Raw genomic sequence first — 27,604 nt, 5'->3', positions numbered from 1 at the left:
ACATCATTAAGTTTATTGGCTTGTCAACTTCTTTCACACAAAACTACTCTACAGAATGCACTTGTATTTAATCACTAGGTAACAAGCAAATACACCTCAAAAAGTTGAGGTCTAGTCATTTCGATGACTTATTAAAAAAAACATGTGAAGTCTTTGTCTCCATCAGAACTGCTCAGCCACTGAAAAGCTACAAATACGAGCTTCATTCCTTCGCATTTTTAGTGTAGGGTTTATCTGCAACCGTATTTTGAATGTCTCATTTCTCAATCCTTTCTTCCCTTTTCTATTTCTTTTATTCACATCTTAGTACAGGTTGAGTACCCCTAATCCGAAATCTTGGGGTTGTAAGTGCTTTGGATTTTGGTATAATGAGATAGCTTGGGGTTGCCACCATTTCTAACTTAGAATTTATGTGCTATTGGTTAGCAGTCTTTGTCTTACTCTTGTTCATCACAAATGCGTACTTAACTGTAAAAATTATTCGATACCATTAAAAATGAAAATATAATGCATGTAGGGTAACAAAAGTAGCACAGCAGCATTGGAAGAACACCTGAAACATCTGTTAACAACACAATGGCAGGCTTTCAGTCTCCACATACAATGCAATGTTTTGATTAAAAAGTTACAATACACTGTATTTGTATTTTACTTTTTTTTAGGTTTCATGCAGATATAAAAATAATCAGCATTGTAAACTTGTAATGGGGCTAGATTTTTCTGATCAGTAGACGCTTAAAAAATTTAATGCCATGCCCTTCGTTAAATTTCTGCAACCTGCCTGTTGAATACTCACAATTACCTTCAATTTTCAGTTTGTCCTGATAGGTCTTTGCTTGTTTCAGGATCAGCAAACCTTTAAGTCGATACTGACGACACACAACCCAGATCATCATTTTTCATCTTCTGCAGTTTTTCTGAACAAACAATCGCCTGTGGTGCACAGTGACCTGCACGTCACCTGGGAACCTACCCAGCACCTTCTGGAATTTTTTGTTTTCTGATGTCATGTCAGCGCTCAAAAAAAAAAAAAAATTTGGATTTTGGAACTTCAGGTAAAGGGTACCTAACCTGTACTGAAGAAACACACTTGCTTTCCCTACTGTTCAAGAAAAGCATTGTTTTGAAGTGGAATTTTATTATCATAATTGCCTCATAAGGCTCAGCAGACTCTGCTGTACGATGAAATAACAAAAGGATTCAATTGTCACTCCTTTCAAAATCTACCTGGAAAGTTTTCTTACATAACCCAGTTGTACTATTTTAAATCATGAATGAATATAAAAACACATATCGATTTCACTATACACCTTATTAAGCGAGCAGAATAAAGATGTTTCTGTTCGGCCAGATGATATTGGTGCCATAAAAGGAACACGCAGAGTACATCCGGTGTCCGTTATATCGATGACTCAAAAGATCTTATGGAGATCATTTCTCAAGGCCAATTTAAAATACTTTACAAGCTACATGGGACAAAATTCAGCCTGCAAAGACAGTTCATATATTGATGAATTTTATTATAGTGAGTGGGAAACCTCATGTAGTTCACGCCAAGCTAATCAGGGAAACAACCTCCCTTTAGATCAGTTACTAACTTAAAATGCAGCACACAAACTTCCCAATGGGACGATTTTATTAACAGAGATTTCCCAAAGAGCACTGAGAATTCAACAGTGCAAGAAGTTTTAATGCTCCACCCACCACCATCTTGACAAAAAATTTGAGCATAAATAATCTACAATTAGGAAGTGACTTCAATTACAAAAGGGTTGAATATCACTTGCTTACCACTGACAAGACAAGCAACTGGAGCAGGGAAACAAGCCAGTGATGTATAAAACTCAAAGAAGGTGTCATGGATGTGTGTTGCAGTCCCAATTTCTTCTCGCAGAAAGACGAGGCTTCCAGGATAGGAATTAGCGTCACAGACAAAACGGATAATAAATGTATCCCACAATCCTGCACATTAATTAACAAAACAATTATGCAAACATTTCTACTGCAAGACAGATAAAGCTTTGAATCACAATGCATAGTTATAAAGCATAGAAAATGGTCTTTTGGCCCATCATGTCTATACCAACCTCCTCGCCCATCCACACGGACCCTATTTGCCCAAATTCATATTCTACTATGCTGTGTTTATTTGTCTAAATACCTTGAGTGTTTCTGACTCTATCACCTACTTGGGCAGCAAATTACAGATATCAACCATAGTGTAATACAGTTCCTCTCAGACCATTATAAAACTCCTTCCCAAAACCTATAACCTCTGTTATTGGCACTCCTACCAGAGAATAAAGATTATGACCATCTACTTCATACATATCTCAATTTTATACACACTTTCACTCCTCAGCCTCTTCCACTTCTTGAGGGGGGGAGAGAGACCAGCCTATCCAATCCCTCCCCGTAACTAAAATCCACCAATCCAGGCAATATCCTGGAAAATTTCCTTTGCATTCTCTCCATAGCAACCACGTCCTTCCTACAGTGTGGCAAACAGAACTGCACATGTTCCAAGTGCAGTTTAACGAATGGTTTGCAAAGTTGAAACATGACTTCCAAATTTTTATATTCTATGCCCTGACATACGAAGGCAAGCACACCATAATCCTTTTTGGCCACCCTAACCACCTATGATGTTCACTTCCAGGGACCCCGAAGGTTTCTTAGTGTCCTACAGTGATCATGCATGTTCTAGCTCTATCCGACTTCTCACTTGCACTTGTTATGATCACACTCCATCTGCCATTACTCCGCTCACTTTTACCTTAGTCTATATCCTGATGTAGCCTTGGTCAACCTTCCTTGCTATCGTTTATGCATTCTGCAGACTTACTAAGCATATAGAATATTAAACATCTCTTACTTATTTATTGAGATATAGCACGGAATAGGCCCTTCAAGCTGAGCTGCCCAGAAATCACCGATTCAACCCTAACTTAATCACGGAACAATTTACAATGACCAATTAACCTATCAACCATCTTTGGTCTGTGGGAGGAAACCCATGCAGTCACGGGGAGAGCATACAAACTCCTTACAGACAGTGGCAGGAACTGAACCCAAGATGCCTGTATAGTAAAGTGTTGTGCAACCACTTCACTATTGTGCTGCCATAGTGTCTTGTATCATCGGACAAAATGAACATGTTGTCCAAGTAACTAGATAAAATGCTCATCCTGTTTGGAATATAAACAAAAATAGAGATGAATTCCTAGTATTACTGCTTCATTTCTGTGCAGCTGAAACACCAAGTATCAGAAGTTCAGCTTGTTACTCTCACTAGGAACAACTGCAGATTCAAATCCCTTTGATTCCAGCAGACACTGAAACTACGCAAAGCAAAAAAAATAGCAGCAGATGCCATCAATCTGAAATGGAAACAGTTGGAAGACTGGACCAGTCAGGACATCTTAATAATTAAATAGTTACACTGAGAATTAGTATTTGACAAAACTAAAACTAATGGGAGCTAAAAGGCTGATAAATTCCCTGACTCAGACCGCATGCATCCTAGGATCTTAAGTGAAATGGCTGCCAAAGCAGTGGACGCATTAGCTATAATCTTTGAAAAATACTTCGAATTGGAAAGGTCAGGTTCGGGCCAAATTGAGGCAGCGGGGCCCCAAGTCCAAGTCCAAGAATAATACTTGTAATATTATCCTGTGACTTTATATGCTGGATTGCATTTATATGTGCTGTGTGTGACTGTATGTACAGTGTTTTGCACCTTCGCCCCAGAGAAACGATGTTTCATTTAGATGTATATATGTGTATCACTGAAAGACAATAAACTTGAAACTAAACTGCCAGTGTTACACTCCTATTTAAGAGCATGCAGGCATAAAGTGAAATTAGGCCAATTAGCCTAACATTTACCACTAGAAAAATGTTAAATTAATTAAAAGCAGCACCATCAGAAAACTGTAGACCGATTCAATGTGGCTTCATTACTTCAAATTTAAGACTTTGACAGTCTGAACAAGAGTTAATGGAGGAGAACCAGTTTATATACTTTATACAGTCTGACAAGGTGTCTCTAACAAGGTTAACACCAACCAGCCCGTGCTTTTCTTGCTACTACCATCAGGAAAGAGGTACAGGAAGGACGTACAGAAGCCTTACGTCCCACAACAGCAGGTTAAAGGACAGTCATTATCCTTCAACCATCAGGCTTCCCAATCAGTGTGGATAACTTCAGTCACTTCAACACTGAACACAACCTGAATGCTACTCTCTACTGGCTTCCTGTATCTTTTAGAATCGATTTTAAAAGTTCTCTTACTTGTTCTTAAAGCTCTCAATGGTCTGGGACCAGAGAACAACATAGAATACTGCTTGAGCTCTTAGATCTTCTTCAGTTGGTCTCTTAAATTTAAAGAGTCTCCATCAACAGGAAACTGGCAGGTCAGCTCTTTTAAACAACTCACCCAAACTGTAGAATTCAAGACCTAAAACTATAAGGGATGCAGACTCTGTTGACATTTAAATGCCAGCTCAGAACCTATTAATTGAACTTTGTTTTTAACCGACATCTTTTTGACTTATTTTCATGTTGCACTTTATCCCACTGTAAAGGAGTTTGAACAATATTGTATGAAAAGTGCTCTAGAAATTAGTTATTATTGTTAATAACCTATGGACAAGCACTCTACTATTCATGTTCTCAATATTAATTATCACTTATTTAAATTGTTAAAAATTTTTTTGTAGTTGCACTAAATGTTATCTTCTGTTCATTGGTTATTTTGCTCTCTTAGTGTGTAGCTTTTCATTGATTCGATTGTACTTACTGTGAGAGCCTGTAAGAAAATGAAACATAGTATATGGCACCATATACTTACTTTGATAACAAACTTACTTTTAACTTTGAATGTACTGGCATGGATAGAGGATTGGCAAATAGACAGGATGCAGTGAGTACAATGGGATATCACAGTACAGGAATCAACTGTTTATAATATTGATGGAAACAGTGAGTGTGCAATAACAAAATTTCCAAATGGTAACAGAGGCAGGCAGCCGGAGGATACAAACAGTTTAAGACATTGATAGTTTGAAGCAAGTAGACAAATAATTGGTAAAATGAGAATACAGGGAAATGTATAATTCATTCTGGAGAAATATTGCAGTTTTTAAAAATTTAGACATACAGTCGTACCAGCCCAACAAGTCCACGCTGCCCAAGTATAGCTAAGTGACCAATTTGCCTACTAACCTGTACATCTTTGGGATGTGGGACGAAACTAGAGCACCCAGAGGAAACTCACATGGTCACAGACACAATGTCCTTTAAAGGCAGTGACAGGAATTGAGCCTGGGCTGCTGGCGCTTTAAAGCGTTACGCCAACCGCTACACGACCGTACCGCCCCGAGCATGAAAGGATTTTGAGGATGCCTGGACATGTCAAAAATAGTACTGTACACAGGTACAAATGGTAATAGGGAAGGCAAATGGCCAAGGAGGTCAGAGTACGAAAGGAGGGAGACCTTTCTGCAACTGCACGAGCCACCATTGAGGCCATGTCAACATTAGTCAACAGATTTGGGCTTCTTATCTCATTGGAGGCTGTTCAGAGGCTCAGTACGATCCTGGGTGTCCAGAGATTGCCCCTAAGCAAACGTTAAATCAGCTAGGACTCCACTCGGTGGAGTTCAGAAGAATCTTACTGAAATGAGAGATTATTCAGCAGCTGAACCAAGGTGAAAGCTGAGAGGGCGTGCCCCTCTCATACGAGTTCCCAGAACCTGAGACAAAAAGGACTACTTTAAGGTGAGGAAGAATTTCTTTCATTGTCTGCAAGGCTTTGCAATTTCTTAGTACAGAGAGCTGCGGGGGACAGTCTTTGGGGATGCTTAAGGTTCAACTAGGTTTCTAATCAATAAAGTTAGGGGAAAGGGCAGGAAAGTGGACCTGAAGAATATCAGAGCAGCCATGACCCTACTGAACAGCAGACTCAAGGGGCTGAAGGGCCTACTCCACTTCCTCCCGCGATTATATCAGTGGAGAAACAAGGAATAGTCCAGTGCTGATGGTCATAAAGCTCTGGTTCTGATGAAAGGTTGTGGACCTGAAATGTTAACTGCGAGACCATCTTCCAACCTGCTGAATACTTCCAATATATACATTTTTATACTTTTTTTTTTAAATTCAAGACCACCTGATCTAAACTCAGCCTTTGAAAGGCAGCACAGCACTCACTGGGGAAGCAGACAAATGCCATGTGATCCTCCATTGGCCCGCTTCCCTTGCGAATATTCAGGTTGAGCTTACCTGACAAGAAAACACCACTAGGGTTTGAATGCTACCTTGGACAAACTGTCAAAATGGCCTATTTCTGTAGTGAAGTGCACAATATTCTTGTCTTAGGTCGTGCCCTTACCTGACTCTATCATCATTGCACTTTTGTACGTGAGCGTTATGAGACCATCAGTAGAAACCTGAAATGCAGTTTCCTGTCCGACTAGACGCACTGCCTCCTGTCCATGCATTTCACAGCCAGTTGCTGTCTTGTTTCCTATTTTACCACATTCATCTAGACCACCACAGATGTTGAGCTTTAAAAAAAAGTGAAAGATATTTATAATCACTAAAGATGAAAACCTTAATTATACATTTGAAATTGGAATCAATCAGACTTTAGGTTTGATCATGAGGAGAAATCTTGACAATCAAATGAAAGCTACAGTGTAGGGATTAATGGCAATTTTTCTCAGCCCAATTTTGAGGGTAATTAATGTGTGAGAATATATCGTCATCTTCTCCAGATCAGAAATAAGGACCAATTGTCTTTGATATATACAGTTGTTAGTTAACTAAGCTTGGCTACGTAATGGTTAAATCCAGTCAGTCAGCAGTGGCCTGTGAAAAGCTGTTCGGAAACGGGCAGGAATATAGAGCTCTCTTTTTGAAGCCAAGTGTCAAGCCATACATTTTGTTAGGACATAATACAAACTCAGGGATACATTTGAAAAAGGGTACATGAACTCACCTGGTGCCCCTCGTCCTTTCTTCTTCCCACGGTCCACTCTTCTATCGGATTTCTCCTTCTTCAGCCCTTTACCATTTCCACATCACCTCCCAGTTTCTCACTTCCTCCCATCTCCCCCACTCCCCACTATCTACACTCTCCCAGATCTGGCTTCACCTATCACTTGCCAGCTTGTACTCCTTCCCCAGCTTCTTATTCTGGCTTCTTTCCCCTTCCCCGTTCCAGTCCTAATGAAGGATTTTGGCCAGGAATGTCGACTGCTTATTCCTCTCCATAGATGCTGCCTGACCTGCTGAGTTCCTCCAGCATTTTGTGTGCGTCACTCTGGATTTGCAGCATCTGCAGAATCTCGTGTGCTCATGAACAGAGGCTGTTGAGTAAACTGGAAATCGCCATTCAGTAAGTCCTTTTGTGTCAAAGGTCATTGAAGCCCAAGGATTATATAAAATATTCTGCCCCATGTCTGCTGTAATAAATAGTTGAATCAAGTTTGTCTTGGCTGTAGTACAAGATTTAATTCCTTTTTTAAACCTCATTAGCACTATAAATTAATGTTATCTGAATTATTGGTTTTATATTTCAATTTTAAGTATTAGATTTTCAATCCACTTATGAGCAAATTTCATACCTATACCACATTCAATATAGAACTAAATATTCTACCTGGCGTATGGTTCTGATGTGTCACAGCTTATTGACAATCCTTTGCTCGGCTTAACCAACTGTTATCTATTCCTATTCTCAGATATCAGAGCTCAGCAGAATGTCCTGTGTTTTAGTGACCATTGGCCATGAAGTACGTTCACTGCAAAAATCAACGGACCATCGAACACTTGCCAAATTGAACTCAGTGTATTTGCAAATTGGGATATAAATTATCTGAATTTCTGTGCTGTGAAGACTCTCAGTCAAACGTCTTAACTGAGACCAAGATTAGGTGCAGAAGGTCTTAAGTGCTGTAGCATTCAACTAGTTTGTTTCCTTGAACTGAATATTTAAATTTGTTGCAACACACACACAATGCTGAATGAACTCAACAGCTCAGGAAGCATCTAATAGTTTGAGTCTACACTATGTTATAAGGATCACTCCACTTTACCATTTTACACTTAAGTACACTCAGTGACCACTTTGTTAGGCATTGTATTTCCTGTAACTAATAAAATAGCCACTGAGTGTATGTTCATGGGTTTCTGTGCTGTAGCCCATCCACTTCAAGGTTCGAGGTGCTGTGAGTTCAGAGATGCTCTTCTGCACACCACTTCGTAACAGGTGAACATACCAGTTACTGTCACCTTCCTGTCAGCTTGAATCAGTCTGGCCATTCTCCACCAACCTCTCTCATTAGCAAGGTATTTTTTGCACACAGAACTGCCACTCACTGGATGTTTTTTGTACCATTCACTGTAATGTCTAGAGACTGGTGTGCATGAATTTCCCAGGATATCACCAGTTTGAGATACATAAACCACCCCATCTGGCTCCAACAATCATTCTCCAGTCAAAGTCACTGAGATCACGTCTTCCCCATTCTATGTTCTGTCTGAACGACAACTAGACCTCTTGACCATGTCTGCATGCTTTGATACATTGAGTTGCTGCCACACATTGACTGATTAGATATTTGCACTTACGATGCACACAGAAGTACATATTAAAGTGTATATATTTAGGAAAAGGTACCATTTACATTAATCCAACCTTAAAAGTTACTTGGTTCCAAGACACTGTATAACCCTCACTTGAAGCCAGAGGCAGAAAGTTGAAGACAAAACCAGTGTTGGGATCTTTAACTGTGCATTCCTAGGAAGAAATACAAACAGATTTCAGTACACCAACTAATGCTACAAAGATTTTTTATAAAAGGAATAAATTTTCAGAATACCATTCAACACCATTTCAATCCATAAATATGGCTGTGCAAGTCAAGCCCCCATTTAAATTCTTCAGTCAACACAAGATGTTTGTCAGTGGCACCCTATGTTGATTTTCTGTGGAACAGAGTATTAAGGGACAACATCTCGTTCCATGGAAACATAATGCAGCCTTTCAGGCTCAAAAATTAATTCAGCCATTTCAGATAACCAGCCCTTACTATCTGTGTCAAAACTGGTCAGTTACAAGTTACGGTTTTCCACCTCAATTCAGTATTTCTCTTGCTGCACATGCTGCCTGACCTTATGGGCATTTACCACTTTCGCTTTGTCTCCGGATTCCTGCAACTGCTGTATTTTAAGTCTCAGTCCCGCAGGTTCTTTCATTTTCAACCCTCCAATCACCTCAACTCCGCCATGGCCAGTCCCAATCCCGGATGCAAGAGGAGGAGGGTTGGATATGGAGTTGTAATCTCATGCTGTAAAAACCAGGAGCTACAAATAGCATCTCTGGAAGAGGAAGTAGTCCTGGGGACAACTTGAAAGACTGGTCCAAGATATAGAATTTTGGGTAGCTGCTAACCCCCAGTAGGGGTGATGAGCTCAAGTAATTGTCTTGTTCATCTATTAATTGGATAAGCTTTGAAAGCAAAATCACCTGGATAACCTGTCTCCACCTTTACAGAGATCCTCTTTTCTCTCCCTCACTCTACAACCCGTGTCTACTCATTTCTCCTATTCTGGTGAAGGGGTAGCCAACACAAAACGTTAACTCACTTTCGCTCTTCAGATGCTGCCAGACCTGTTGAGCACTTCTGCCAAGTCTATTTCCAACAGGTTCTTCTTGATTTGTCAGAATTTCTATGAAACATCACTAGGTAGCCACCAACAACAAAAAAATGCTAGGGAGGCTCAAAGGTTTTAAGGTGGATAAGTCACCTGGGCCAGATGGACCACATCCCAGAGTCCTGAGAGAGGTTGCTCATAAGATAAGGGATGCATTGGTCATGATCTTTCAAGAATCACTTGATTCTGGCATGGTCCTGGAGGACTGGAAGATTGCAAATGTCACCCACTCTAAGACGGGAGGAATTATTGCAGTCCATTATTAAGGACAGGTTTTCGAGGTACTTGGAGACTAATGATAAAATAAGTCAAAGTCAGCACGGTTTCTATAAAGGGATCTTGCCTGATAAATCTGTTAGAGTTCTTCGAGAAAGTAACAAGCAGGATGGATGTCATTTACTTGAATTTTCAGAAGGCATGTGATAAGGTGCTGCACATGAGGCTGCTTAACAAGATAAAATCCTATGGTGTTACAGAACTAGAGAGTACAGCCTCAAAACTGAGGCAATGAGTATTTATTTTAGGCTGAAAGTAGCGAAATCTGTAGAATGCTCTGCCACAGACTGCAGTGGAGGCAAAGTCCACGGGCAAATTTAAGGCAAAAGTTGATCGTTTCCTGATCGGTCAGGGAATCAAACAGTATGGCGAGAAGGCAGGTGCATGGGGTTGAGTGAGATCCGTGATCAGCCATGATGGAATGGCAGAACAGACTTGATGAGCTGAATGGCTGCTATGTCTTATGGTCTAACACAAGTGTCACTAATTTGATGAAAATTTGCATCAACCCTATATCAAATCAAATCTTGTAATAAGATACAAATTCAGCTAATGTATTAGAGAGATGCACCTTTATAAACAATCCAACTGAAGAGGAAAGTGGGATTGAGAGGAGTAAATCCACTCATTGCCCCTTAATGGTGTCAAACAGACACCATTACTAAGGGTGAAAATTTAGTATGAAATAGACTTGTACTCCAACTGAACGGGTTTATTATTGTCACATACAGTATACTGACATACAGTGGAAAAAGGGCTTTTATGCCATCCATACAGACCATTTCATCACGTCAGCCCACAAGAGAAATCAATAATAGAATACAAAAAAAAAGTAAATCATAAACATTCACCTCCTCCCTCACCTCCATTCAGGGTACCAAAACAGTCCTTCCAGGTGAGGCAACACTTCACCTGGGGTCATCTACTGTATCTGCTGCCCCCAATGTGGCCTCCTTTACATCGGTGACACCCAACGTAAATTGGGGGACAGCTTTGTTGAGCACCTTTGCTCCATCCGCAATAAGTGGAATTTCCCGGTGGCCAACCATTTTAATTCTTATCCTAATTCCCATTCCGAAGGCTGGTCCAAGGCCTCCTCTTCAGCCATGCTGAGATCAGTGGAGGAGCAACATCCTCAGGTGAAGTGTTAGACCTCATATTTAATCTGGGTAGCCTCCAACCAGAGGGCACGGCCATCAATTTCTCCTTCCAGTAAAATTCTCTTTTCCCTTCCCACTTCTTCTATTCCCCACTCTGGCGTTTGATCTCTTCTCCTCACCTGCCTAACACCTTCTCCTTCAATTTCTCCCATGGTCCTACCAGATTGCTTCTTCCCCAGCCCTTAGACTTTCCCACGATCACCTCCGTCTCTCTCTTAATCCCCTTTCCACCCATCTAGCTACCCCATCACCTTCCAGCTTGTCCTCTCTCCGCGTCCCCGCACCTTTTTATTCTGGCATTTTGCCCCTTCCTTTCCAGTACTGCAGAAAAGGTCTCTGTCTGCTTATTCAGTTCCATAGATGCTGTGTGACCTGCTGCGTTCCTCCTATATTTTGTGTGTGTCGCAGAAAAAATGCAATGCAGACACGCAGTGAGGTGCAAGGCTATGTTATTACAGTCAAGAGTCCATCTTAATATACCAGGTAAAAAAAAAAAACTAGTTTCTCCCCATGCCTCATTTGGTATATCAGGTGACAACCTTGCCATATCTTCAGCATGTGTCTGTTTCACGAGGCCGAGTTGCTCGCTCGACACTCAACCCAGCATAGATGGAAGGCGGGCAAGGAGCAGGCCGGATTCAAACCCGGGACCACTCAATCCCGAAGTCTAGTGCGGATGCCACTAAACCACCGGCAACAGACTATTGTACTAGAGAAGTGGTCAATAGTTTTGCAACAGTGTGATAGGAGCTGCCCTTGAGCCTAAACATACATACTTTCAGGCCTCTCTACTTTCTGTCTCATGGGAGGGGGAGAAGCAGCAGCACGGGGTGGGTGGGGCTGTCCATTGTGCTGGCTGCTTTACCAATGCACCGAGTCCACAGAGGGGAGGCCAGTTTCTGTAACATGCTGAGTCGTAGCCACAATACTCTGCAATTTGTGGTCACGGGCACAGCAGCTACCATACCAAGCCAGGATACATCTGGATATAGGACGGCTTCTGCGGTGCATCACAAAATGGGGGTCGAAGGGAACATACGACCTGGCGCAAATTTAGCAGACCGGGTGGAATTATTTTGATTCAACAGCAGAATGCAATACCGGGGCAGGTTCATAAGCACAACTTTTCAGACGCTGAGAACCTGTGCTAGACGTACTCATTTCAGACAGTCTGTCCAGGAAAACAGCCATGATTCAGAAGCATTAGCCAATTTGCACACAGATGTCACCTGATCCGAATATTCCTGACAATAGCTGATTTTCCTTCCGAAGCAGTCACAGTGGAAAGAACACCCACGATTAAAGTATCAGGAACAGTATTACCCCTCAAAGAAACCTTAACCTGGAAGCGGAAAGAATGCAAATGGTACGAAAAGAGATGTCGCTAGTGAAATATTGACTTTTAAATACATGCAGAGGTTAAAAATGTAAAATCATTAGCTTGGACTGAAATGAGACCTTCAATGCAGCAAGATAACATGCTTTATAATGTGGTCTAACAAGCATTTTAAGGAGCATTAGGGTGGAGGTGAGCACCTGGAGAGGTTTACCAGAGGGTGGAGGTACTGTTTATGAAAGAAACACAGGAGCAATTGTTGCAGAAGAAACTGGGGGATGAGACTGCAAGTGATTAAGGTCAAGCAGCATCTGTAGTGGGAAATGGACACTCGACATATACGCGTCGAGATCCTTCACATGGTGTTGGGTTGCCAGCATTAAATACATGCAGAATTATCCACCATTGAACCACATATACAGAACTACGACTTGCAGCTCTATGTGGAAATGTCTATAACACCAGGAACAAACCACTGAATTCCCACTGGTTGAGGGAACGCAGAAATCAATTTCCTTACTTGGAATAGGCAGAAGAGTGTCATATGTATTGCATGCACTACTGGGTCCCACGTGCAAGATAAAGTGTGGATACTAAGGTCATGCATGATCTGCAGAGACAATGTTCATGTTTCGACCTCATGACCTTTTCCTCTTTCCACATTCTGCCTGGCCTAATCACTGCCAGAAGCACTACTTTTGGTTTACCAATATCTACAGCATTTTACTGGTGAATTCCTTCCCAGCAGACTTTGGTCATAATGAAAATGATGATGGCACTAAAAGAAATCTTTGGTGCAGTAAATTCTAAGCTATTTTAAAGAAGCCAGGATACATACACAAAGGCCACCACCAAATACGTGTTAACTACCCTGGAGAAAGTCCCAAGTTTTGAAAAACCTTGTTCAGATGGAGTTATCACTCCATGTGGAAACAGAATGGAAAACAAGTCTCCCAGCACACATGGAAGCCACTGGAATAAAGGGAATAATAAAACAGATGATGTCATCACTGCATTCACAGATGGAGCATGCTGTCCAAAAAGTATTGGAATTCAGAAAGTACCAGGTAGGACCTACCCGACTTGATCTAGTCAGTGTGGCCGCTAAGGAAGGGGGAGAACTCCCAGGATGTGCAAGAGGCCAAAATGAACAATTGCTCCGGTCAAGATGACATCTAGCTGTGGTTTCGAAGAAATGGCCCAGACTTCCCCTACCACCCAGGACATGCCCTCTTCCCATTGCTACCATCAGGGAGGAGGTAGAGGAGCATGATGACACACACTCAATGTTTTAGGAACAGCTTCTTCCCCTCTACCATCAGGTTTCTGAACCAACTCATGAACACCAACTCACTTTTTTTGCTCTCTTGTTGCACTACTTGTACATACATATATCCCTTAGTTATAGTTTTTTTTAATGCATCGCACTGTACTGCTGCTGCAAAACAACAAATTTTACGACATATGCCAGTGATATTCCATTCTGCATTGGAGGTGATGGGTCAGGTGGCCCAGGTGACGATGGATTTCAGTGAGGTCGCTTGGGCCCTGTGTGAGAACTGAAGTACCATTGATAGGAGCTTATAAAGCTATGTAACAAGGACTGTTCCCCATATTCCACAGAGGCGAGCATGGCTTGAAGCTGTGCCTGAAGGAAGTGAGTGCAATTAAAAGAGAAGTTGTTCAGTGCAAGAACAGGCTAAGCCAGACAAAGGAGAGAGATGCTGAGGGGTTTCACTCAAAAACTTCTATAGTTGTACCGTGGAGAGCATTCTGACAGGCTGCATCACTGTCTGGTATGGAGGGGCTACTGCACAGGACCAAAAGAAACTGTAGGGGGTTGTAAATTTAGTTGGATACTAGCCCATAAAGTACCCAGGACATCTTCAGGAAGCGGTGTCTCAGAAAGGTAGCGTCCATCATTAAGGATCTCCAGCACCCAGGGCACGCCCTTTTCTCACTGTTACCATCAGGTAGGAGATACAGAAGCCTGAAGGCACATACTCAGTGATTCAGGAACAGCTTCTTCACCTCTGCCATCCGATTCCTAAACAGACATTGAACCCTTGGACACTACCTCACTTTTTTTTTTTAAATAGTATTTGCTTTTTTACATGATTTTAATCTATTCAATATACATATACTGTATAAAGTATACTGAATAAGACTTAGTTATTATTGTATTTTATTTTTTTCTTCTATACTACGTATTGCATTGAACTGTTGCTACTTAGTTAACAAATTTTACGTCACATGCTGGTGATAATAAACCTGATTCTGATTCCAATAAGTAGATAGGAAGGGGCAAGACTATGGGGGATTTGAAACTGAATGGAACTGAGGCTTAGCCACAGCAAGTGCCAACATTGTACTGTAAATGAATCAAAATCAGGTCTACTATCACTGGCATAGGTCTTGAAATTTATTGTTTTGTGGGAGCAGATAAAAGTACTATAAATCACAATGAGGAATATACACAGACTATATTAAATTAAATAAGAGCAAAAAATAGAGGTTATGTCAATAGGTTGGTTCATTGTCCATTCAGAAATCTGATGGCAGAGGGGAAGAAGCTGTTCCTAAAACATTGATTGAGTATATTGACACCAGGTCAATAATCAATTTAACAGGGAGTCAACTCCTGTTGCGTACATACATCTACTGATGCTTCTGGACACATCTTCAGTGATGTTCCTGGAATCATCGGGTGTTTCGGGTCTTTCAACACCATACAACCTCCTCCAGGTGACCCAGCCGGGGCTGATCAGACTCCAGCTTGTGTCCAGATGGCTAGCTACTTATGACTCCATGGCTCCCCTCTTTTGAGCCACAGCCATCTTGAGGCCCTCTCTGCTGCATCGGTGGTACTGCGGATGGATCTCCTCTTCCTCTCTCCCTCCATGCCCACATTGCCAAAGGCTCTAGCTAAAGAATGGGCTGCAAATCCCCTACAACCAACCTCTACTGGGAGACACCTCGCTCTCCAGCCTGCTGACAGTTGCTGACCAGTCCTGCGTACTTGGAGAGCTTCCTTTCAAAGGCCTCTTCCAAGCTATCTTCCCATGGGACTGTCAACTCCAGCAGTGCTACTTGTTTAGTAGACTCAGACACTAGGACAATGTCTGGTCGTAGGGTGGTGGCTGCAATCAAGTAAGGTGTTTTGGAGCCTTCCTTCTCCCCTTCTCCGAACCGTTCAGCTGCAATGCTGACAATGATTGCTGTCATGGCTTGCAGCTTCCTATTGTGACGAGAATACACATAAATTAAGATGTTTGCTGGCCTGGGCTAGCATCAGTGGCATCAGCAGTTGGTCTGCCACCTGTCCTTAGGGGAAGGAGAGATAAGGAACAATGAAGCAGCATTTGGAGATGTTAATGAAGGAGCCATCAGTCTGGGTATCGTCAAGAGCGGCTCCCCCTTTGAACCCTGAACTGTTTGAAGTGATGGACAGGCGATACCCCAGCAGGGGGATAAAAAGGGACAGGTTCGCTAAGGCAGCACACACACGACACCCCGAGGTAACGAGACCCTGGAAGCGGTGCGCCTCTCACAAGTCGGTGGGAAGCTCTTGGACGGCTGATCAGGGGATCAGCCTTAAACGCACAGGGTGGAAAGGTACGATCAGCGGGAACCCGGTGTGTGTCCGCCCTTGCTTGGGTGCCAGGTTCACTGCAGAGGATCGACCGCATCTGGTGGAGGGGTCACAGTCGGTGACCTCAGGTGACATCACCAAGGACCTGCCCGGAAGCTGCCTGTGAGCAATATCACTGGTCTGTGAGTGGAAGCCGTTCTGAATGATCAGTCGTTCCCGTTCTCTCTCTCCCTCCTCCCACGTTGTCCATCGCCATGGCAACGATTACTGCGAACTGAACTAAATTGGACTGAACTTTGTGTCACTTTGAAATTGGTCATTTACCCCTAGACAACGATAGAGCTTGATTGAACCTGTTATCTTAATTCTGTGCACATGTGTGTCTATCATTGCTGAACTGTTGCATTTATTATCCTTTCGATTACTGTGTTGCTTGTTTCTTTAATAAAACTTTCTTAGTTCTAGTAATCCAGACTCCAACTGAGTGATCCATTTCTGCTGGTTTGGCAACCCAGTTACGGGGTACGTAACACTATCAACCCCTCCCTTCGCCGTTGCCTCCAGAATTTGGTTAACATCTTCAACCTGCTTCCACAGTGAAGTCATGTTAGCTGCAGGCCATTTGATCCACCTCCTGTTAGGCTTGATGTTAGAGGGATTAGTTTGCAACACTTGGAGGTTCGGGGCAGTATGGGGTGACTCCGGGCCTGGCACATCCTTCGTCTCACCAGGTTGGACACCTGCACGTTGTGTTGCTCCTGCTCCCGCCAGACACTTCATCCTCGCTTGGTGGGTCTTCAAGCTGCGATTATTCTTGCAGATTTTGCCACATGCACACTGCTACACTGCTTCCTCATAGTCGTTTGTTCATTGCCTGGTTCTGATGCCATTGTGTCCATCCGACTGGGGTGCTCATCCTCCCCCCGGGCATCCCGGAGGTATCTTTCCCTTAGATTCATCATAGCTTTTGTGGGGGTCCTCCTCTGAGGGCACAGATTGGGCTGCCAGCCCGTTCTGCCCCGGTTGCCGTCTCTCCGGGCTGCCACTGAGGTTAAAAGCTGAGTAATTACAAGCAAGCTTTAAAGTCTTCAGTTTTTTTTCCTCCTTTAGAGCAGGAATTCCCAAACTGACCCAGCATGGTTTCCTTTTTGTATATATTCATTTTTAGTTGAAACCATACAAGTGTGATTAAATTTTATACTTTAAACCAGGTGTTCCCAACTTGAGGTCCACAAACCCCTTGCTTAGTGGTATAGGTCCATGGCATAAAAAGGTTGCGAACTCCTTTTATGGAGGTAAGGGTAGGATTGATACAGAAATCCACGATAGAAGATGAACGTGCTTGACAACCTCTATTACCTTGTCTTCGGTTGTGGTGACAGGACAAGCTGCTTCAGTTTCCCACAGAAAGGTGATCACACAGTCTTTCTGGTCAATGAACCTTGGACCTGTGGACTAGACACACACAAGATCAATCAGCACTCGAGGTAGATTTTTACCACCATTTCTACTGATACAGTCATGCTGAAGAATACATGTTTCTATTTACACCAGTGTAGATTCAGGAGCGTCCCGACGGGCAGTCCAACCTCAAGGCCAAGTCCCTGAACACTGGGTATGCATTGCTCTGCATTCATTTGACTTCTGACATTAGCTACACCAAATGAAGCTTAAGATCTGTTACAAAATTCAAGTATTCCCCCCTCACAAAAATGAGCACAAAAGTACAAATTCCTTTTAAAATTGCAGTCAGATGATTATTGATTGAAGCTACATGTACTGAAGCTATAATACTTAAATGAAGTACCCCAGGCAAATTTTACGTAGACAGGTACCAGAAATTTAATCTAATTCAAGCTTGATTTATGAATTTTAAGTGTTTCGTGTGTTTAGTAACCATGAACTCACTCAGGCAACAATTGGAAATAACTTGCAAGGAAGACTGTATGGAGTACAAAGAGGAATGTTATAATGCAATTCAAATGGAAAACCACATTTAGAACTTTGCTGGGAAAACAAGGTTAGGCCAAAACAATGAGTGTTGCATTTTAAGATTAATAAAAGGCTTAGAACCACAGTCCAGGTCCATTTGATTGTGCAATCTGTGATACATTGAGAAAAAGTTAATCACCTCTCCAGGTTCAGCGAGCAACTTGCTGGCTCACCAATCTCAAATTAATTCTCAGAGTCCAAATTACACTCTAGAACAAAGAATAACCTTGGTTTGTGTGTTGGTGTTTAACTCCTGTATCACTGCTTTGTCAGAAAAAGCAACTGCAGATAACAAAAACAGGCTCCTGCCGATGACTCACTGAAGCAAGAAATAGCACAGTATTACTGCTGCACAATAATTCAGCAGCTCCCACTGCCTCAGGGCTCCAGAAACCTGGATTCATTCATGATCTCCCACACTGTGTTAAGTCGTCATGCTCTCCCAAAACCACACATTTCTACCGGGTAATCCAGTTTCATTCCACATGGGTTACTATAAATACACTTAGTGCAATGAAGTGGCAAGAGTTTCAAGTGGGAGCCACAGACACAGAGAGAACGTTATGGGGGAACAGGGAAATGAGAAGGGAAGGTGAGTGGGACTGATGGGATGCTCTGCTCAAGACAGCACGAATCTAATGGCCTCCTGATGCGTATCAACAATGAATGACTGAGTCCTAGCCTACCCACACCCCTAGTCATATTGTGGTTTCAGAACCTCAAGGTATACCTAGCAGCTAGTAACGATCATGACTTGATGGGCTGAAAGGCCTAACACTGCTCCTATCTTGTATCTTATGGCTGACTTTCAGAAACCACAATGGCTGCTACGGGACACACTAGAGATGAGAAAGGAAACAGATATATACTTTATTGATCCCAAAGGAATTATAGTGTCATAGTAGCAGTACAAGTGTACAAATATACAAATACTGGAAGAAAAGTAGGAAAGAATAAAAAAAAAGTTACCTCAAACAGTCTAATAGGAGGGGGGTCATCACTTCCCAGCTAAAGGGTGACTCATTATACAGCCTGGAGGCCAAGGGCAAGAATGTCCTTGGAAAGTGCTCCTTGGGCCAGTGCAGTTGTTGTAGTCTATTACTGAAAGTGCTCCTCTGTTCAGCCAAGGTGGCATGCTGAGGGTGAGAAACATTGTCCAGAATTGCCAGGATTTTCCATAGTGTCCTTTGTTCTACCACAGCCTCCAGTCTGTCCAGTTTGACTCCTATAACACAGCCCGCCTTTCTAATCAGTTTACTGAGCCTGTTGGCATCACCCATGTTGATGCCATTGCCCCAGCACACCACCTTGATAAGATGCAAATTTGATGAAATGCATATTTACCATGGAGCAACAAAATTAATTCAAGTGAATGAGAAGGGAAGGTACACACTGGTACTTAAAACAGATCACAAGAGTAACTTTCACAGCAACACAGATAAAATGCTGGAGCAGGTGTGGAATGAATAAAGAGTCAAAGTTTTGGGCCAAGAGCCTCCATCAGGACTGGGGGGGGGGGGGGAAAAGAGAGAGACACACACACACACACACACAGACCAGAGTAAGGTGGTGCTGGGAGGAGGGTAAGGAGAACAAGCTAGAAAGTGATAAAGCTAGGTGGGTGGGGGAGGGGTTGATGTAAGAAACTGGGAGGTGATAGGTGGAAAAGGCAAAAGACTGGAGAAGGAGGAACCTGATAGGAGAGGAGAGTGGATTCCTTCTTCTCCAGCCTTTGCTTTTTCTACTATCCCCTCCCAGATTATTACTTCATGTCCCCTCCCCCACCCAGCTCTATCTATTATCTTTTTGTGTGTTACTCTGGATCTCCAGCATCTGCAGGATCTCGTGTTTAACAGTGACCTTCAGCCTCAGTCCTTCATGAAGGCTTTCTTTTTCCATTACATCACTGACAGCCATGGTTACACAAAAATTCATTGTAACTCTAATAAGTTGCTGAAATCGCTGAAGAATTTTTATTTAGGTTGATTAAGGACATGATGAACTGGGGCGCTGCACCGTGTGCCTGGACCTGCCCAAAGCCTCCGCCTAAGGAAGGGCCGAGCTTGAAGAAACGGCCATGGCTAGAAGTCAACACGGCCTCAGGCTTGAGTTCGGCGGGGGCGGCAGCAGGTGGTGCCAAGGCAGCCAGCGAGAACAAACTGGAGGAGAGGCTGTACTCGATGCTGTCACAAGATCGAAGAACAGGGAGGTGCATAGCCACCAACCCCGGATTCGGAACAGCACCCACTGACTGACTGATTAAGGACTAAGGATCAACTTTAGTTGCCATATACATTTACACATTAGGAATTTGCTGATTTGTTGTGGTGTGTTGGACAAGGCGCGACTTGCAACTAAAATCATTCAACTATAAAGAATAAAGAACTCTATATGAAAATAAAGTTAGAGATTAAAGTACAGATCTGGAATAAGATGTACACAAATGCATAAATATCAGCATGTAGTTACAACGTAAACAGCTTTATAAAAAGTGTTTTAAAATCCAGTGACAAAACAAAGAATAAAGCCATTTGCATTGAAGTTTAAGAAAATTCTCTTCAAAAGATTGAATTTTACTCAGTTTGATTAGGAACAAACAAATTAACACCTTTAGTAAAGCAGGACAAACCTGTTACAGAAAGCATAACAGCAGGGTAGTGGTTAGCACATCGCTTTACAGTACCAGTGACCCCCGGTACGATTCCTGCCGTTCCCCCACCCCATACCCGCATGGGTTTCCTCAGGGTGCTCTGGTTTCTTCCTACAGTCCAAAGACAGGCCGATTGGCAGGTTAGTTGGTCATTGTAAATTGTCCTGTGATTAGGCTGGTGCTGGTCAGGGAGGCTTGAAAGGCTGGAGGCCCTGTCCCACACTGTATCTCAATACATATTAAATTGTTGACAGTGGGAATGCACATGAGAGGCAGTCAAAGGTAAACTTCCTTACCAATTCTGTTGAACAACTCAGGTGAATACGTGTTGTGTAAGAGTCCTGTGCACCATTAGATTTGGTACACACAGAACCATTTACATATTCCAAGATAATCTGTCCACCTTTTTCCAGCTTGGGTCCACTTTTGGCCTTCCCTAGATTGCTGATGGATACTTTTTCATGAAGAGCACCCTGAATGCAAAAAACAGACGTGTACGTTATGGAACTAATTTTCCCCACTGTGTTAAACAACATGCTGCTAAATTATAAAACATACAGGACCCATTGTTCAATTGAATTTAACTTCACAATAGCAGATAACACTGGAATTAAGGTTGTTTGAACAGGCGTTTGATACATTGTTATCTGGCCACTCTCAGGTTGTAGGAGCAACATCTCACATTCAGTCTGAGTAGCCTCCAGCCTGACGGCATCGGTTCCTTGAACTTTTCATAAATTTCTCCCCTTTCCCCCATCTATTTTTCATTCCCCATTTTAGTTCCACTTGCACCCTTTCTCTTCACCTGCCCATCACCTCCCTCCGCTGCCCTTCCTCCTCCCCTTTCTCCCATGGTCCATTCACCTCTCCTATTAGATTCCTTCTTCAGCCTGTTAGCTTTTCCACCCATCACCTCCCAGCTTCGCACTTCATCCCATTTCCCCACCCCCCACATCCACCCACCTTCCTCCTCACCAGGTTTCACCTATCATCTGCCAGTTTGTACTCCTCCCCCACCTCTTCTTTACTCTGGCTTCCTTGCCCTGCTTTTCCAGTCCTAATGAAGGGTCTTGGCCCGAAATGTCAACTAATTATTTCCCTCCATATATGCTGCCTGACCCACAAAGTTCCTCCAGTGTTTTGTGTGTGTTTCTCTGGATTTCCAGCATCTACAGAATCTCGTGTTTGTGATACAATGTTATTCTGTATTCTTGCGGCATTTATAATAGTTAAAACAGGCACACTGGTTAGGCCACTAGATACTACTAGAATGTCATACTAGGAATTAGTAGTGGCTTTGCACACCAAAGTCAGCTGCAGGTAAAGTTGTGCTGACTTACAGAAAGAATTTAAGTTAAGTTTGACTTGTCACCAGCTAATTTTCGCTCTTACAGCTGGCATGACAGCGTACAACCCAAAACCAATTTTTTTTCCCCACTTTGATCACAACTTTATGTAAGATTATGTAATTTCCTACTGATTACATACTCAACATACATTCAGTGGCACTTTATTAGGTGCACTTGCTCATTAATGCAAATATCTAACCAGCCAATCATTTGGCAGCAACTCAGTGCACAAAAACATGGTCAAGAGGTTCAGTTGTTGTTCAGACCAAACATCAGAATAGGGAAGAAATGTCATCTAAGTGACTTAGACCATGGAATGGTTATTATTGCCAGATGGGGTGGCTTGATTATCTCAGAAATTGCTCTTAGATTTTCAGGCACAACAGTCTCTAGAGTTTAGAGAATAGTTTGAAAAACAGAAAAAAATTCAGTCAGCAGCAGTTCTGTGTTAATGAAGTCAGAAGAATGGCCAGACTGGTTTAAGCTGACAGGAAGGCAGCAGTAACTCAAATAACCATGGGTTACAACAGTGGTGTGCACAACACGTCAAACCTTGAAGTGGATGGGCTAGAGTACCAGAAGACCATGAACATCACTCAGTGGCCCCTTCATTAGGTACAGAAATTACCCAAGAAAGTGGCCACTGAATGCATATACCCAATATGAATTCTTCAAATATATTTAAGCCCTAATTCTGTAATGACATGTAGGTTTTTCTGTTGGATCTATTACTAAAAAGACTCTAATACAAGTATGCACGTCCATGAATATTGCCCTACTATACAAAGAAAACTAATCTTTCTCAACTTGAATATAGATATTAGATTTGGTAAAATTTTTTGATCCCGTTCACTTGTCTGGCTTATTTCTATTTTACAAGGAGCTTGACTGTCACACAGATATGTTTGACATGTACCATTGAATCTCTCTCATATTTCATCTGGCACACTGCAGCATAGCGATCACACCCTTGGACTGGACTCAGCGGCCGGCAAACATTGATGTAATACTTCTTATGCTCACTCGTTGACATGTCCATGGCGAACCAGTTGCTTTCATCACTGTCTTCAAACTTAGATAAGCTGAGCAGCAAGGGATACATTTTGTTAAGGACATAGAAGACAACAAACTACAGCTTGCATCATCGTTAACATTTAAAATTACAAGGTATTTTACAGCTATAATCCCTTGTCTACAGGCTGCTTTTGTTTGCAAATGGTTGAACTTCAAATCTTGCCCATCTCATTTGATGAAAATACTAATGAACAGAAATTCAGTTCTCAAAAATAAACATTTGCTCACAAACAAACCCACAGATCTTAAGCTTGAATGTAGTGACTCAGTGCTTGTGTAATCAGACGAGAATCCTTTTTGGAGTTTAAAACCGAAAACCAAACACTGCAACTGTGACTTCAATGCACTTCATCTTATTCTGATCTCTGAAGGGAAGCATAAAAAGCTGGACAGTATTCAAGGCAGTGCCTCACCTACACTTTCTAAAAGGTATTGATGGATTAATAATGAATGTGGTCTTGCAGGTGATGCCAAGGTGACTGAGAGGGAAAAAAGAGCTTTGAAGTGCAAAATGGCATTGACCATCTCGATGATGCCATGAGTCAAACCAGACTGCTAGTGCATACAGTTCCACCAGGGGCCCTCAGTGAGCCTTTAAAGCCAGTTCAAACTTGCAACACTGACAGGACAGAGCAACTGCTCTGGGGGCACAAAGTGAGAAGCTGGGAAAAGGAAAAGGGCTGAAGAAGGAATCTGATAGGAGTGGAAAATGGATTATGGGGGAAAGGGAAGAAGGGGCACCAGAGGGAGATGATGGGCAGGTGAGGAGAATCAGAATCAGGTTTAATATCATCAGCATGGTGTGAAATTTGTTAACTTTGCAGCAGCAGTACAATGCAATACATGATAAAGGAAGAACTGAATTACAGTAATGTATATTAAATAGTTAAGTTAAAAATAAGTAGTGCAAAAACGGAAATAAAAACTTTGAGATCGTGTTCATGGGTTCAATGTCGACTTAGAAGGCAGATGGGGTAGATTAATAAGAAAATAAAATTGAAACAGAATTAGGCCACTTGACTTATCGAGTTTGTTCCATCACACCATGCCCATCAAGTGGGACAGCCACAACAGAGCCTGACAACGGACTCCATATTGACCTAGCTGGCAGCTGTCTATACCATGACGTCAAAATTATAGATTTGAAAAACAGGAGCCATTAGGCCTAAAACCAGCAGCCACAACTAAGCTCCAAAAATAGAGATTGTTCCTGCATTTATGTGGAAGGAAGAACTTATACAAAACCAGATGCGTAGATTCCATCCTCACATTTACTAGCCAGCAAAGATTCCTCAGAAACATCTATCTTTGAAGATACAGTTGAAATCTGATCTTTGAATTTAAATACAAATATGAGAAATGATTGATTCTCACCTTGACAAGTCATACTGCTGCTCCATGAGTGGATCCGTCACTAGACACTCCAATGGCACTTCAGGACATGCATATTCAGTGTACCACTTGAAGTTATAAGTGTATTCATCTTCCTCCTGAAGTGATTTTAGAAACAAATAATTTGTAACGTCGTATATATGTATGAAGGGGGCAAGAAGGGGGCATGAGAAGGCCTTGGCGAGTAGGGTAAAGGAAAATCCCAAGGCATTCTTCAATTATGTGAAGAACAAAAGGATGACAGAAGTGAAGGTAGGACCGATTAGATATAAAGGTGGGAAGATGTGCCTGGAGGCTGTGGAAGTGAGCAAGGTCCTCAATGAATACTTCTCTTCGGTATTCACCAATGAGAAGGAACTTGATGACTATGAGGACAATATGAGTAAGGTTGATGTTCTGGAGCATGTTGATATTAAGGGAGAGGAGGTGTTGGAGTTGTTAAAATACATTAGGGCGGATAAGTCCCCGGGGCCTGACGGAATATTCCCCAGGCTGCTCCACAAGGCAAGGGAAGAGATTGCTGAGCCTCTGGTTAGGATCTTTATATCCTCTTGTCTACGGGAATGGTACCGGAGGATTGGAGGGAGGTGAATGTTGTCCCCTTGTTCAGAAAAAGGTAATAGGGATAGTCCGGGTAATTACAGACCAGTGAGCCTTATGTCTGTGGTGGGAAAGCTGTTGGAAAAGATTCTTAGAGATAGGATCTCTGGGCATTTAGAGAATCATGGTCTGATCAGGGACAGTCAGCATGGCTTTGTGAAGGGCAGATCGTGTCTAACAAGCCTGATAGAGTTCTTTGAGGTGGTGACCAGGCATATAGATGAGGGTAGTGCAGTGGATGTGATCTATATGGATTTTAGTAAGGTATTTGACACGGCTCCACACGGTAGGCTTATTCAGAAAGTCAGAAGGCATGGGATCCAGGGAAATTTGGCCAAATGGATTCAGAATTGGCTTGCCTGCAGAAGGCGGAGGGTCGTGGTATAGGGAGTACATTCATATTGGAGGGTTGTGACTAGTGGTGTCCCACAAGGATCGGTTCTGGGACCTCTACTTTTCGTGATTTTTATTAACGACCTGGATGTGGGGCTAGAAGGATGAGTTGGCAAGTCTGCAGATGACATAAAGGTTGGAGGTGTTGTGGGTAGTGTAGAGGATTGTCAAAGATTGCAGAGACACATTGATAGGATGCAAAAGTAGGCTGGAGAAGTGGCAGATGGGGTTCAACCCAAAGAAATGTCAGGTGGTACACTTTGGAAGGACAAACTCCAAGGCAGAGTACAAAGTAAATGGGAGGATACTTGGTAGTGTGGAGGAGCAGAGGGATCTGGGGCTACATGTCCACAGATCCCTGAAAGTTGCCTCATGGGTAGATAGGGTAATTAAGAAAGCTTAGGGGGTGTTAGCTTTCATAACTCGAGGGATAGAGTTTAAGAGTCACGAAGTAATGATGCAGCTCTATGAAACTCTGGTTAGGCCACACTTGGAGTACTGTGTCCAGTTCTGGTCACCTCACTATAGGAAGGAGGTGTAAGCATTGGAAAGGGTACAGAGGAGATTTACCAGGATGCTGCCTGGTTTGGAGAGTATGGATTATGATCAGAGATTAAGGGACCTAGGGTTTTACTCTCCGGAGAGAAGGAGGATGAGAGGAGATATGATAGAGATGTACAAGATATTAAGAGGAATAGATAGAGTGGACAGCCAGCACCTCTTCCCCAGGGCACCACTGCTCAATACAAGAGGACATGGCTTTAAGGTAAGGGGTGGGAAGTTCAAGGGGGATATTAGAGGAAGGATTTTTTTTTTTTTTTTTTTTAACTCAGAGAGTGGTTGGTGCGTCGAATGCACTGCCTGAGTCAGTGGTGGAGGCTGATGCACTAGTGAAATTTAAGAGACTACTAGACAGGTATATGGAGGAATTTAAGGTGGGTGGTTATATGGCAGGCAGGGTTTGAGAGTCAGCACAACATTGTATACACATACACACACAAAGACACATATATACACACACACACACACACACATATATATATATATATATATATATATATATATATAGAGAGAGAGAGAGAGAGCTCCCAATGATAAAAGCAGAATTGTTCTTTAACGCCCCTAGTACTGACATCTCTAGATCATGGTCTGTGTTGAGGCTTTTGTTGTTGCTTGCATGGTGGGGGTGGGGGAGGAATGAGAGGGCTCAGTACTTCTGCTGGTGCGAGTGGGAGGGGGGTAGTTCGATGCTTTTGTTGCTGCGGAGGGTGGGGGGGCAAGGGTGATTTTTGAGCTTCTCAGTTCTATAATTCTTTTTATGAGGTCTCTTGTTTCATTGGATGTCTGTGAAGAATACAAATTTCAGGCTGTATACATTCTCCGATACTAAAGGAACTAAATCTAACTTAGAACTTGGGTCTTCCTTTTCAGCTTAAATTCTGTCATGAATAGGTCTTAGCAATCTGTCTGGAATGCTTCAAAGTGATACAGAATCACACATGAATGTTATTACCCAAGACCCTAAAAGGAAGAATCATCAGCAACACATACTTAAAAAGAAAGCAAAAGAAACCTGTAGTTGCAACACCATGAACTTCCAATTGAGTCTAATAACTGACCTCAAATTCTGGATATCCTACTCCTGCATCCTGATCACACAGGAACATAATTCGCGCAGATCGCTGTGTGTGGTGTTGATTGTTGTAGGGTGTCCCATTTGTGTAGGTCAGATGAATAATCCCATTATAATACGACAGTCTGGAGTTGGATACTCCTAGGCTCCAAGCCTCTTTGCTAAGGATCAGGCACAATTACAATAAAAGTCAGAACTTTTACATAAGCAACAGTTTTAAATCCTCTTCCCTTCTGAACCAGAGTATAGTCTTGTTAGGTGAAATGGCCACAAATAAATACTTTACAATAAAAAATATTAGGAAGGCTGGCAAACACTACATTTTGTTAAACGTGCGCTGCAATCAACTGCACTGAGGGATCTCCTGAAAATCTACAGGGCACCTACAAATGAGAGACTTCAAATTTTGTTCTAAGCCTTTATCATCATATTAGAA

General features: G+C 42.4%; 1 protein-coding gene across 1 annotated transcript in view; it reads right to left on the bottom strand.

The window, feature by feature from the left end:
• Positions 1-27,604, bottom strand: part of igf2r (insulin-like growth factor 2 receptor) — a 211,139-nt gene that overhangs the window by 94,409 nt on the left and 89,126 nt on the right. Inside the window, exons 16-23 of the mRNA XM_072265972.1 lie at positions 27,155-27,329; positions 24,525-24,640; positions 22,993-23,158; positions 21,024-21,200; positions 17,445-17,540; positions 8,703-8,804; positions 6,393-6,567; positions 1,792-1,962 (exon numbers count right to left, since the gene is read on the bottom strand). Of these exons, the coding sequence (XP_072122073.1) occupies positions 1,792-1,962; positions 6,393-6,567; positions 8,703-8,804; positions 17,445-17,540; positions 21,024-21,200; positions 22,993-23,158; positions 24,525-24,640; positions 27,155-27,329 (1,178 nt within the window). The remainder of the gene's footprint in view (positions 1-1,791; positions 1,963-6,392; positions 6,568-8,702; positions 8,805-17,444; positions 17,541-21,023; positions 21,201-22,992; positions 23,159-24,524; positions 24,641-27,154; positions 27,330-27,604) is intronic.

This window comes from Mobula birostris, chromosome 8, assembly GCF_030028105.1.
Source record: "Mobula birostris isolate sMobBir1 chromosome 8, sMobBir1.hap1, whole genome shotgun sequence".
Lineage (NCBI taxonomy): Eukaryota > Metazoa > Chordata > Chondrichthyes > Myliobatiformes > Myliobatidae > Mobula > Mobula birostris.
This window is presented reverse-complemented; position numbering and strand designations above follow the sequence as displayed.